Source organism: Orcinus orca, chromosome 12, assembly GCF_937001465.1.
Source record: "Orcinus orca chromosome 12, mOrcOrc1.1, whole genome shotgun sequence".
Lineage (NCBI taxonomy): Eukaryota > Metazoa > Chordata > Mammalia > Artiodactyla > Delphinidae > Orcinus > Orcinus orca.
Window position 1 is genome coordinate 41858086 of NC_064570.1, and position 14634 is coordinate 41872719.

Sequence of the window (14634 nt, forward strand, 5' to 3'; positions counted from 1 at the left end):
ACAGTTGATTAACAATGTTGTGTTAGTTTCAAGTGTACAGCAAAGGTTGATTCATTTCTATTTACATCACTTGCAATAACTAGTACATTTCTTAGATGTAGAATTAGTGTATTTTCCTTATTGATTAATATATGAATAAAAGCTAAACACTTAGCACGTATTATGTTCTCAATTAATATTTATAAAAACAAGGGAAAATCATTATAGGTCCTTGTTAGTTCCACTGATTTGCAATGAGTAAACAGAACTGAATTACAAAACAGCAGTACAGACATGGTTCCCAGAGCAAATGCCTTCTATTCTGACCATTTATTATTATTTAAGAAGTTTATTTTTTGTAGGTAGCAAAATGGTTCTAGAATTGTTTGATTCAACATGCTTTTTTACTTCCCCCTATCCCTTGCTCAGTAAGTTATAATGAAGACAAACTGATATTTCGGTAGAATTACTTTTTGACTTTCTACAGAATTAAAATAAATTTTGCATAGAATGCAGCATTAAATGCAGTGTCAAACAGCTAATTTGAGAGAGGTGGCAGGATGGATTAATGGTGGTGCATAAACATAACATGGGTTGAACAAAACACCTGAGGACAAGGGGAAAGTTGTTAAAACCTTGTCACTGGGCTTCCCTGGTGGTGTAGTGGTTGAGAGTCCGCCTGCTGATGCAGGGGACACGGGTTTGTGCCCCGGTCCGGGAGGATCCCACATGCCGCAGAGCAGCTGGGCCTGTGAGCCATGGCCGCTGAGCCTGCGCGTCCTGAGCCTGTGCTCCGCAACGGGAGAGGCGACAACAGTGAGAGGCCCGGTACCGCAAAAAAAAAAAAAAAAGAAAAAAGAAAAAAAACCTTGTCACTGTCTACAAAAAGAAACTGAAAAACTGAAAAAATTTTTTTATAAATCCCGTAGAACTTAAGCAACCAGTAATTGGTTGTGACTTTTCAATGCTTAACAAAAGAAAACAAAAGTCAAATGGATTTCCAAAGGGGTACGTTTCCTCTTCATGCTCCCCAGGAGGCCCATTTATAATTTTTGACTCTGCACTAATGGGCCCAGTTCTGCCATGAAGCCAGCATTCCTCTTTCTTCTCCCACATACCGGTATAGACATTCCAGGGGCCTCTGCATGTGGGTAGAGAACTGCTGGCAATTTCTGTGTCCCCAAATACTGGAAATCAATGCAATTTAATTAACCTCTTTAAACATTTTTGAGTGCCTATTATGTGCTGGGTTTCCTACCAGGTACTAGCGCTTCAAAGGTGAACAAGAAATCCTCTTTGCTGTGAAAAGCTTACAGCTTGGTGGAGTAGGTGGAAATATTCAAACACCATTCTTAGGTAAGACCGACTGTGAAGACAGAGCTATAAAACAAAGTGCCTGGGAGCACAGGAGAGAGAGAGCATGAGCGAGCGAGCGAGAGAGAGAGAGTGAGAGAGAGAAAGACAGAGAGAGAAATTTGTTGTCATTGTGGGGCTTGTGGAAGTGAATAGGAGCTAGGCTGAGTTTGGAGCACTGTGGTTTTTCTCCCAGCATCCATCCACCTCATCTCTTCCTTGATGGGTGACAGATATGAGATTGGGTGAGACTGATCCTGCCCTGACTCCAGGAGTGAGTGCTGATTGGTGAGCCAGTGATTCTCAACTAGAGATGGCACCTGCTAGAGGGCATTTGGAAATCCATGAGGACACTTCTAGTTGTTACAAAGGCTGAAAGATGCTATGGGCGTTTGATGGGTGGGGACCAGAAATCTTAAATGACCTATAAAGTAGGAAAATGACTCACATCATGAAAAATTGTCCTACCCAAAACGCCAGTAGTACTCCTACTGAGAAACATTTGTCTAAACAAGTCAGAGAAATCTCATCCTGTATTGGTTCAGAGAGTCCAGGTCTAGGTCAGTTAGCTCACACTGGTCCCCTGCCATCAGTGTGGTCCAATCAAATAGACCTCTGGACTTTTCTTCAGTGGTTGCAGGGAAGCATCCTTTCTGTCCCTTATTGGGTATGCAGGAGGAAGCATGTAGACCCTACCTGATTCTGATTTAGATAGATTCCCATTCAATCTATATAAGCTGAATTTATTCAAGTGGTTTGTTTGCTTGTTTGTTTCTTCATTTTTGTTATTGTTTCTAAGCAAATTATTGGAATGGCAGCAATGTTGTTGAGGTATCAAATCTAAGTAAAATCTGATACATGAACAATATTTTGTTTTCATCCTGGAGGCTTGGAATGACTATAAAATTCATAATATTGTCATAAAAAGAGAAATAAGGGTGAAACAAAAATAGTCAAGATTATTATTTATGGTTTAATGAGGAATATAAGTGGTGCCTGGTAAAAATCGTGAAAATCTAAGTTAAATTTGCAATGGTGTGTGTGTGCGCGTGCACGCGTGTACACATAATTACATAAAAGAAAAAAGAGAGAGGGAGGGAGGAAGGAAGGATGCAGTGGCTATCTTCATACCTAACACACTGTAGAAATTTAAATCTTGTCCCTTTAGGAAAAATTCTGTCTCTTCAGCTTACAAAATCTACACATTAAAGAAAGCTAAAAGAAAAGATTATTAAGCACTTTGATTACTTAATCAAAGTCCATTAGCATATTCTAAAATCTTATAAGTTGTGATTAAAATAGATTTATTTTTATGCTTATTAATAATTCTTCTGCTGACGTAAGATTAGTATTCTTAGCTACAAATTATTTTCCTACATTGTCAATGGTTCTTGTGGTGTACTAAAAACAAAGAAGAGATATACAATTACATGTGAATTAAGAAAAATTAAAGGAACACAGAAATAAACTTCCACTTAATTTTTATATAACCGACTTCCCTCTTGTTGCAAAACTTACAAACTAGTAATCAGAACTCCCAAGTGACTAAACTGAAAGTAAACTACATCTGGAAAATGAGGAAGATGTGAAGGGAAGAGAGCCTTGGTACCTGGATACTGGTCAGAGTCGTGTACTGGTAAGCCTTGACCACCAGATAGTTTGCTTCCAAGTCTATCAGTCCCAGGATCATATACTTCCACCATCTTCGTCGTAAAATTGCCAGGAGGTTTTCTTCTCCTGCGTTACAAAGTTAAGAAGAAATGGATTAAGCTCTGAACACGTTGAGAAACTGTATATTTAGAAGGATTCTAAAATATATATTACAGTACTATATTTTTTACTGTACCTTATCAAACGTTTAACTAAACAAATGAATCAATATGTCCAAGAATGACATGCTTGTGCTTAGTTTACTAGACTTCATGGTAGATTTCAGCCCTTCAAATTAGTTCCTATCCCAGAACAAGACTGGACAGGTTTTTAGTTCACTATGCAAAACATTTTCTCACAAACATTTGAACAAAAAATTTTGTCAAGTAAAAATAAAAGGAAAGGTGTTCAGAAAGGCTGTATAAACACGTGAAATCCAAATCATCCTGAACTTCAGGATTGTGGTAAAATAGACAAAAATGAAAAGAGTGTAGTCAAATGGAGAAAAGCCTGTGCTTAGCTGCAGATCTGCAGTAAGGCTGCAGGGTGCCACCCTGAGGGCTCGCTCGCCTCTGAACCTTACACGCAGGTGGTGTGTGGGTGATGGAAAGAGAGAGGAAGCTGGGGGTCACTCATCGATGGGGAAGAGTGCCACAGGCCTTGGTCTTAATGCTGCCGACGACTGCAAACTTCACCATCTTGCCTCTTACGCTGGTAGCCTCAGAACAGACTCTGAACTGCTTAGGTCTTCATCCTTATTTTTACATATTTCAGGCCTGAAATGTACCTTTTCTCAAAGTGGGGGAACATGATTATTAATAATAACAGCTTTCTGGGGCCAACCTGTGAGGAATCCTTAGAGGATGTGGAACATGCAGAAACTCTGAGTGAACGGTGATTCTTGATACCAAAGAAACAATCCAAACATTTGGCCCAAAGTATGTTTTCTCTTGCTCTTCAATGTGCTGATTCCCCTGCATGGACTCTTCTTCCCCCAGCCTTCAAATGAAGGAGCAGCATAGACTCTACCACCAGGAAGCCTTCCTTGATCTCTCACTTTGATCTTCTCAGAATCGGTTGGGTTTCCATGCTATGGGCTCCTTTAACACCCTTTCTTATTCCACAGATACAGTACTTATCTCCCTGTATTATAATGGCCGGTTTTCTTGACTCTGTTACTCATTAGATTATTAACAATTTGAAGAGAGTGGCACTGTCTCGGTCATCACTTTATCTCTAGGGCCCAACAGTGCATGGTGAGTAGTCAATAAGTAATACAGAATCTATGAACACATTTTGTGTTTAATAACCTCAGCAATGTTAAATAACATTGAAATTGAAATATTTAAAATATATCTACTATAAACATTCATGCACCAGACAATGAAAATTGTTTTCTAGTTAGAACATCTGACATAAATTCATTTGGTGACCGTTTTACACATAATACTCTATACATAGGACGTAAAAAGGTCAATGGCACACTGAACCGCAAAGCTGAAATTCTAAGGTCACAAGTCATTGTCCCAGTTAATTTACATGATGAACAGAGAATTGCTAAACTCGGAGCACACCAGCCACATTTCAATATGTGACATTGAAAATCTGGATCATGGCGCTGTTTGTTCCGCCAATCAATACATATTCAAAGTTACACAGATTCAAAGGAATGATTTGTTGTCTTGCTGTTTGTTCTGCTGAAGAAGTTTGCAAGCGAAACACTCTAAACAAATGCTCCCATATTGTTTCACTTGAGCACCTGAAAACGTACAACACACTTGCTTAGCAAAATTATCCAGGAAGGCAAGAAAGCTCTCTTTTTTTTCTGGCTGAGCAAAAAATGCAACCTTTAAAAGGACTGCTTAGGGATTTATCTACATGACTCTCATTAACACTGATGTATAACAGGCCATTAAAATTCTAGAATAGTGAAGATGTATTCTTTAGAGCCCTTGTGCCAAAGTGCTTTCTAAACCTCACGAAACCGGTCCATCCATAAAAGCACCAGCACAACTGGTGGTACGTTAACGTTTTGAAGCAAAAGAATCTAAAAAAAAATTAACTAAGAGGAGTAATAAAATCTATGGGTGCAAATTTTAGAATTATAATTTGGCATTTAAATTTGTTCTGTTATTATTCTTACTATCAACATGTTCAAATAGAAAGCATAGAGAATAATGTGATAAGGTAATCTCCAACCTGATTTAATTAATGTTAAAATTTTGCCACGTTTGCTTCAGATTTTTTTCTGAGAAAGGAAATGTTACAGATGAAATTGAAGCCCCCTTTCTGCCAGATTCCATTCCCTTCCCTCCTTCCTCAAATCACCATCTTGATATTGTTATGTATCCTTCATGTTCATGTCTTTGTTATATGTTTTCTACATATGTATGTATTTAAATGAAAGTTTATTGTATATACTGTACCTGTCATTCTTCTAGGGTTCTTTATACTTAACATTGTTCTAGAAATAGATCCCTATTTTTTAATGTAGAGAATAAATGTAATATACTTTAAATGATATATAATCACATTTTATGAATATGCCACAATTTATCTCATCTCCCACTGACAGACATTTAAGTTGTTTCCAATTTTTCTTTAAAGAACATCCTTGTACATATGTATCTCTATAATTGGTTTAGAGTTTAATTCTGTTTTCATTCTCTTTTTAAAGAACTGTGGAGTATGCCAGTATTCACAAATGTGAAAAACATAATTAAAGAAAGTAACCCTAATTGAAAGTAACATAGCGTTCCAGCAACAATAACTATGGCAATAATTGAGAATAGAGAGGGAAATTATTGACAGTCTTGATCATGTGACTCATATCTCATTTTACTAAGCATCAACAGAACGACCAATCAATGTGCTTTTTCATTTTTGTAACAAATACTTATATGATACTATGTACCAGGCAGTGTCTATGTGCTTTACAAATATTAATTTACTTAATCCTTATAATATCCCTGTACGGAAGGTATTTCTTTTAACCGTATTTACAGATGACAAAACCGGGGCCTGGAGGAGTTAAGTAACTTGCCCAAAAGTTCACAAAGATGAGACAGGATTTGAATTCATGACAATCCGGCACTAGGCTTCATACTCACTGGTACTGCACTATTTTGCCTTATTGGTTTGTAATTACGGCACCGTCCTCAGGAGTCATTCATTTCTCATTAAAGGAGCTATCATGACCTGCTTGTCCCAACTCACATGCAGGGTGCCCCCTCTGCCAGACTCCAGGGGGCGCCTGGTACATTGAAGCCGACGTGCACGGCGTCCCCTAGTGTTGCCGGTGCCCAGCTGCGCAGTCGTGTGTCCATTCCTGAATCAGCTTAGGGATGAGCATGTGTCCCATCACCCTCACTTCAGTATCAAAAGTTGATGTCTCCCTGCCTGATCTAAGTGCATGACAGAGTTTCCCTTGTGAAATGTAAAATAAGGCTTTCAATCAAATTTATGGCTTAACAAAGCCTAATGATAAGAATTACTGTTATATGCTGTACTACTAGTTGAAGCCTTGGGCGTCATAACAATGGTCACACATGGGGTGGGGCGAGCGTGGCAGTGGTCAATGAATGTTGAATGAAGGAAGCGGAAACACCTGTGCAAAGACAGGTCCACATTCACGGCAGCGACTGGAAACCTGAAGAGCCTTGATTCATGGATAGGACTCTTGTTCACCCCCAGTGGTGGTCTGAGTAGAGAATAAAAGGATTGCGAGACAGCACCAGAGGTGAATTCAGCAAAGGGAACAAGAAGCTGCATTATTCTTGGGACTGCATTTTCATTAAGGGCTCTCATGGGTGGGGTGATCCTTCATGGTGTTTTTCTGCAAGGACAGAACTCAGCATGCATTTGCACAGAGGGTCTGCAGCAAGAGTGAAGCCCCTGCAAAGAGGGCAAGACCCTTGCTTGAATGGACGCCTCCTCGGCTCACAACTTGAAGCCATAATGCTATCTTCCTTTACCAGAACTCCAAGGGAAGAGGTTAAATATGCATCAGTGAATCTGAAAAAAGGTATGACTGAAGATGGAAGTTTTAATTACTCACCTTTAAAAGGTGAAATTTAGTATTAGGATATAGAATTCAAAACAATTCTTTTGTCAGAAAAGTGAACAAAATAAATGTGCTAATAATAAGGAAATGAAAACGTAAGTGGTTCACAAAAAGAATTGCAATCAATTGCACTTCATAATGTGAATCTGAGGGTAAGGATGAAATATAAAAAGGACAAATAATGAAGATTACATTTTGTTTTGTATGGTTTCATTCACTGTCACTACTGGAGCCAGACAGTGAGATTAAGAAGAGCATAAAAGGCAGTCCTTTAATGTGTTGGCTTAGTGGCAACAGACCTGGGTTTGGACACTGATGTACCTTAGTGGTCCTGAGTAACTTGGGTAACGGCTCTGAACCTTGATCCCTCTACTGTAAAATGGGGACTGGAGGAACTATTTCATAGGGCGTTGTAGATTAAAGGCAGTATGAATGTCGTATTTAAGCTAATATCTAATGCCAGGTATATGCACAAGACATGTCAGCAAGTGGTGGGGTCCTGGAATCCTTGAATCCTGACCAGCCACCCACCACAGACTGGCTCACTGCAAGTGATGGATCCTGCATGGAGGAAGCCCAGGAAAATGAACTCTTTTAATTTCTCATTAGGGCTTTAGCTGCACATCCTCTGTCTCTAACTCTTGAGATTGTGGATGGATCACACTGCAGCCAGCATATGACATTTGTCCAGACAGGAGGCAGCCTGAGGGCCGTGTCCTTGACCTTGACACCTCTCCCCGGGGCCAGATCCTTGTCTTGATTCTCCGGATCTCACTACTTGATCTGGGAGGGGAAGCCATGTGAACACACCCCTTCCCCCTAAGGCTTGAACTAGAAATAGCTTCGTTCTCTGGGACTCTAGTCCTACTGGGCCTTTCCAGGGTAGGGGCTTTGAGGAGGTGTTTCCAAGGTTACCACATAGGCTGCATGTGACAGGCAAAACGTAAAAGAGGAAACCACACAAAGGGTTCAAAGAAAGCCAAGAGGAGAAGAGACACGGCCTCAGTTCCCACTTTACACCCTTCACATCCCTCTCGCTCAAGTTCCCACTCACACTGCAAGATCCAGTTACCTGGATGTGAAGCTCCCATGGGAAAATTTCCCAAAGTCTCTGCTTCCCCTCAGCACTTATTTCTCTTTTTTACGTATTCTGAACTATGCCTAGCATAGTGATTTAGACAGATAGTTACTCACGTAAATGAGATCCTGTTATCAAGGTAAGATAGCTGAATAACACCGTTAAAATCTACTCGGTCATCTGGCTGTCTTCCAGAGATGCCTAATATCTAAAAGCAACTAAAAATGAATCATAATCACGTAAGTTTCTGGTAGCTGTGACTTTAAGAGAAAATCCACATATGTGTAAAAATGATTGTATATAGGATAGGTTTCTTAACAGTAAGTTTATTTTATTTTTTTCAAAGTTACTTTTTTGGCATTGATAAGTAAAACAAAATATTCTAGCCCTAATGACAAACTCAATCTATTACCTTTCTGACACAAAAATATATATACCTTATGATTCGAAAAATCTTTCAATGTATATTACCTTTTTAAACATGAAACGGATCACTTAAACCTCAGAAACCTTTTTTTTCTCGATTTTTTAAGCTGTCATCTTATGAAGCTAAGATACATGATTTTATGTGGCACGCTTATACTCTACACCTTTGAAATATGCAAAACTGCTCTTTTAAAAAAATTTATTTATTTTATTTATTTATTTTTGGCTGCACTGGGTCTTTGTTGCTGTGCACAGATTTTCTCTAGTTGCAGCAAGTGGGGACTACTCTTCGTTGCGGAGCATGGGCTCCAGGCGTGCAGGCTTCAGTAGCTGCAGCACGTGGGCTCAGTAGTTGTGGCTCGAGGGCTCTAGAGCACAGGCTCAGTAGTTGTGGCGCATGGGCTTAGTTGCTCTGCGGCATGCAGGATCTTCCCGGACCAGGGCTCGAACCCGTGTCCCCTGCATTGGCAGGCGGATTCTTAACCACTGCACCACCAGGGAAGCCCCAAAACCTGTGTTCTTGATGTATCTTAGGAGAGACACAATTGCTAACATTTTTTTCTTCATATTAATAGAAAAATTGATAGTAAGTCTGACTAGATTTTACCATAAAGGCAATTACAACAAATAGATAAACAAATAAAGAAATTTTCTGAAAGTTCAGGATGTCTAAAACCCCATATATGAAAACTGTGTACAGACTATTAAACTCTGTTGACCAAAATCTATGTGTTACAGGTTCCTCTACCTATTAATGAAAATAGTGCATGAGAGCCAAACAACTCCCCTAAACAAAGTCCATTCAGAATTTAAAAACTAGATATACATTTAGAGCACCCATTTCATATTCTTGGAAAGAACACCCTATAAAGGGCTTCCCTGGTGGCGCAGTGGTTGAGAGTCCGCCTGCCGATGCAAGGGACACGGGTTCGTGCCCTGGTCTGGGAGGATCCCACATACCACGGAGCGGCTAGTCCCGTGAGCCATGGCCGCTGAGCCTGAGCGTCCGGAGCCTGTGCTCCGCAATGGGAGAGGCCATAACAGTGAGAGGCCCACGTACTGAAAAAAAAAAAAAAAAAAAAAAAAAGAATACACACGCTTGCATGCTAAACACTGTCACTATTGATCACTGAAAATCTTAAAGATGTTATGTTGTTGCATGATCAAACACAAACCAGTACTATTGTCCCATATTTCCAGCTGTGATAGACATATTTCTTTGTACTGATATATGTCATCCAACAACCAAAACTTAACCGATTAAAATGGAGCACATCTTCCTACTCCAAACTCCTGTCCAGTTTATGCTTTTTGTTGAGCAACCAGCCCTTGGGGCCCATTTTAACTTTGTTAGCTCTTTTGCAGTTATCTATATGCACAGATTCTTGCCCTGAGAAGTCTCACCAAGAGTTCTTCCCTTTTGATTTAGATAGTGAGTCAGCCAGCCAGGCTGGCCTTTCCTTTCTGGCTCCAGGAGACAGCCTTCTCAGAGAAGACGAGAATGGTGCCCTGCGGAGCTGTGGATGTGGCAGCCACGCCTTCCGTTTGGCAGGGCAACATAGGGAGGGCACTGGAGCCATTCAGCAGCGAGCTCGAACCCAGCCTCTTCCGGGCACTGGGTGTATGATATTGTTACACAACTTAAGTCTCTCTAAACCTCAATTTTCGTCACCTATACATCGGAATTACCAGGTGGACCTGCCTCCCTGAGTGTTGGTCAGGATTAAATGAGATATTTATAAAATGCTTAACATGGTGCCTCGAAAGGAGCTCTTATCATTATCTTGACTTTTATCACAGCTGGTCTTTCCTCATGACAAACTTCCGACATACGTGCCGTAAAGAATTTAACCTTGCCCCCAAAGAGGTCTGCAGAGGTCTGCAATTTGTCCTGGGGTAACGTTATGATTCCGGGCTGAGGATGGCCATGTCAGGAAGACCAACAATGTGATTTGGGGTGAAGGCTTTGGGTCACGCCCAGAGACTATAGAGAATCAATCAGGCTTACATAATGGAGCTTCAGTAAAAACCTGAACACAGAGGCTCTACCGAGTTTCCCTGATTGGCAATATTTTGTCCATACTGTCACACACTGGTGCTGGGAAAGTAACATGTCTTGTCTCCTTTGGGAAAGGACAATGGAAGCCCTGGACCTGGTACTTCTTTAGGACTCTGCCTATGGGCTTATTCCCTTGGTGGATTCTAATCTGTATCTTTTCCCTGTAACAACTCAAACCAAGAATATAATAGCTTTCAGTGAGTTCTGTGAGGCTTAGTAGATTTCTGAAACGGACAGTGGTTTGGGGGATCCTCCCCCAACACTGAACTTGCAATTGGCATCAGGAGAGAGGGTGGTCTTGTGTGGACTCTGAACTTTCCCATTTGGCTGAAACTCTCATAGTGTTATGAGGTAAGGGTAGTGTTGGGACTGTGCCCCTAAACTTTTTCACCTGGTTTTCCTCAAACACAACTGAATTTGTCCCTCTTCTGCTCAAGAACTCAAGTACGTGTTTGGTGCATCTCAGCAAAACCAGACCCCAGAACCCTCGAGGTCTGAATTCAAATTAAAACAAACAACTGGTGTCCTTTCCAGGTGATTTTAAACAATGTATGTGATTATTTGTGGTCTTGAAAGAATATAAAAACTTTGCACTTTAAACCTAAATTTTCCGTCATTATAGAGATATCACTTACCGTGGGAAATACTGTTCACTAGCTCAAAATGGTTAATGATAGGCTGGCTGTGTGTGGGGTGGATGCTTTGATCTGAAATTATTCAAAGCAGTCATAATGAAATGATGGACTCCTATAAATCTCTCTACTTTCCTGTGGCGAGCCTGCTGAGAGGAAAATGTATTTGTCCTTTTTAATGACATGACTATTTTCCTTTTCTTCATCCCATTTTGGGAAAAGTGACCGTATTTGCCTTTTGAAGGCTTCCTGTAATTGGCTCTGATGCCCCCCGACGTTAGCAGATGAATCTGTCAGTTTTGTGAATTTTATTTTGAACAAAGAGCTGTGTAGTAGCTAATGACACACGATGCAAGGGGAAGAGGCCAGAGCAGGCTTGCCTCCGGACTCCTGCCACCTGCTGAGCATATGCAAAAGACAACATGACAGAAGATGCTAGCCTGAACTTTTGAGGGCTGATCTTGAGCTTTGACATGAGAGCATCTGTCATGGTGGACACATAGGTTAGACCCAACACGGGAAATTAGCAAGAGGAGCGTCAATGGGCCAGAAGCCTGGCTAAGCAGAAAGCTGGCTGGCCTCCTCTCCCCTGTTCACGCTCCCATCTCCCACACCAAATGTCAAGTACAGATCTACCAAGGCCACTTCTGTTACCTGACATTTATTTTTCATTGAACACCATTTGTCAGGACAAGGCCAGAGGCAACATATATTTACTTTCACATTTAACTGCCACCCTATACTCTAGGTTAAAAGCGTGACATCAGAGAGACACAGCCACTTAACTGGCTGTGTCACCTTGGGAAAGTTTACTCCTCAACAAAAGGGGGCAAACACTACTTACTTGAAAATGTCGCTATACCAGTTACATGAGAAAATGTATGTAACATCTCTGGCTTCCAGTAAATATTTGATAGCTTTGCTATTAACAGCCTTATGAAGAAACTATTTTTCAGATCATGAAATCAGGTTTTGAAGAATTTTAAGTAATCTGTCCAAGGTCTGTCCTGACTTTTTACTGCAAAGCATTCACTACTCTAAGAATGATGCTTTTTGTTTACACGGTACATTTAATAAAACAAATCAGAAATACTTTAATCTTTTTATCAAATCTTTCTGAAATTAAGTTCAGTAGAAACAAGGCAGCATTTTCTGAGCAATGCAATAATAGTATGCAATGTGTACTTCTAGAATACACACACATATATTCTAAAACATATTTCCATCTGAAAATATTGAAGAATATATTCATGTAGTTAAAAAGTTTCCACTTTACTAACCTAGTGGTAATGAGCACCATAGCACACAGATTATTATGTTAAAATATCATTTTAAAATTTTCCACAAAAAAAAGATAATAATCTTGGAGAAATGGTTGACTGCAGTTCTGGATCAGGAAATGTAATACAAGTTAAACCTGGAACATTTTGTTATACAAAAGAGCAAGGAAACAATAAAAAAAAACTACTTGGGTTGTGTCAAAAGGACTCAGAGGCCAACTTAAAGTGTCTTTTGTATAAAACTAACACTGGGGCTTCCCTGGTGGCGCAGTGGTTGAGAGTCCGCCTGCTGATGCAGGGGACACAGGTTCGTGCCCTGGTCCGGGAGGATCCCACATGCCACGGAGCGGCTGGGCCCGTGAGCCATGGCTGCTGGGCCTGCGCGTCCGGAGCCTGTGCTCCGCAACGGGAGAGGCCACAGCAGTGAGAGGCCCGCGTACCACAAAAAAAAAAAAAAACCCAAAAAACAAAAAAAACCCCACTGAAATGGATTGAAATGCATCGGATATGTTTAAATCCATGAGTTCATAAAGAATCTAAAAGCAACAGCAATAAAAACAATCACAACCAAATTTAAAAAACTAATTGGTCACTACTGGATATTAGTAAACCAACTCAATATTTTGAAAATTGGTAAAAAAAGGAAAAGAATCAAATTTTCCCCCCTGGGATTCTCATATGAACTATACCACTAGGTAACTAAATTGTAGATGAGGGGATGTTGATCTTTATGGTAATACTCTAGTTAATAAAGAAGAAATGAGAGAATTAGAATATCCCCATTTTGCATCCCCTAATGAATATAGGCCTAGAAGGTCAAGCCACTAGCATTTCAAAGAAAGAGGCAACCAAGCATTATGTTTTACGTGCTTCCTGATGGATGAACAAAACACTACGTATGGAAAAAAAAAAAGAAAGACACCAAATCTGATCAAGTTTTAGGACTTAACTACACCAATTTAAGAAATACAGAGGTCACAAAAGTATATATTGAATTACTCTAGAAATATTCAATCAGCAAAAATCCAGATTGTGGGATATACTGTAGTCCAGCTACTCAGTTTGGCCTGTTGAATGGCAGTGACAGCAGCAACTGAGAATTTGTCAGAAATGCAGAATCTCAGGCAAACCCCAGACTACTGATTCCAAACCAGCATTTGATCAAGTGCCCAGGTTATTCCTATGCATTACAGTTTGAGAAGCAGTGATTGTATGGACCACCTGATAGATTCTTCAACGAAGAAATTGCAATAAAAATGAAAGAAGGGAGCTTCAAGATGGCAGAAGAGTAAGACTCGGAGATTACCTTCCTCCCCACAGATACATCAGAAACACATCTACACGTGGAACAACTCCTACAGAACACCTACTGAACGCTGGCGGAAGACCTCAGACCTCCCAAAAGGCAAGAAACTCCCCACGTTCCTGGGTAGGGCAAAAGAAAAAAGAAAAAACAGAGACAAAAGGATAGGGACGGGACCTGCACCAGTGGGAGGGAGCTGTGAAGGAGGAAAGGTTTCCACACACTAGGAAGCCCCTTCGCTGGTGCAGACTGCGGGTGGCGGAGGGGGGAGCTTCGGTGCAGCGGAGGAGAGAGCAGCAAGAGGGGTGCAGAGGGCAAAGTGGAGAGATTCCCACACAGAGGATCGGTGTCGACCGGCACTCACCAGCCTGAGAGGCTTCTCTGCTCACCCGCCGGGGTGGGTGGGGGCTGGGAGCTGAGTGTCGGGCTTCGGAGGTCGGATCCCAGGGAGAGGACTGGGGTTGGCTGCGTGAACACAGCCTGAAGGGGCTAGTGTGACACAGCTAGCTGGGAGGGAGTCTGCGAAAAGTCTGGAGCTGCCGAAGAGGCAAGAGACCATTGTTTTGGGGTGCGTGAGGAGAGGGGATTCAGAGTACTGCTTAAACGAGCTCCGGAGATGGGCGTGAGCTGCGGCTATCAGCGCGGACCCCAGAAACGGGCATGAGACGCTAAGGCTGCTGCTGCCACAACCAAGAAGCCTGTGTGCGAGCACAGGTCACTATCCACACCTCCCCTCCCGGGAGCCTGTGCAGCCCGCCACTGCCAGGGTCCCGTGATCCAGGGAAAATTTCCCTGGGAGAATGCGCGGCGT

General features: G+C 41.2%; 1 protein-coding gene across 1 annotated transcript in view; it reads right to left on the reverse strand.

Moving 5' to 3' along the window:
• The window catches only part of SLC35F1 (solute carrier family 35 member F1), a 422996-nt gene that overhangs the window by 91821 nt on the left and 316541 nt on the right, over positions 1 to 14634 (reverse strand). The window contains exon 3 of the mRNA XM_004264677.3: positions 2942 to 3069. Coding sequence (XP_004264725.1) covers positions 2942 to 3069 — 128 coding nt within the window. The remainder of the gene's footprint in view (positions 1 to 2941; positions 3070 to 14634) is intronic.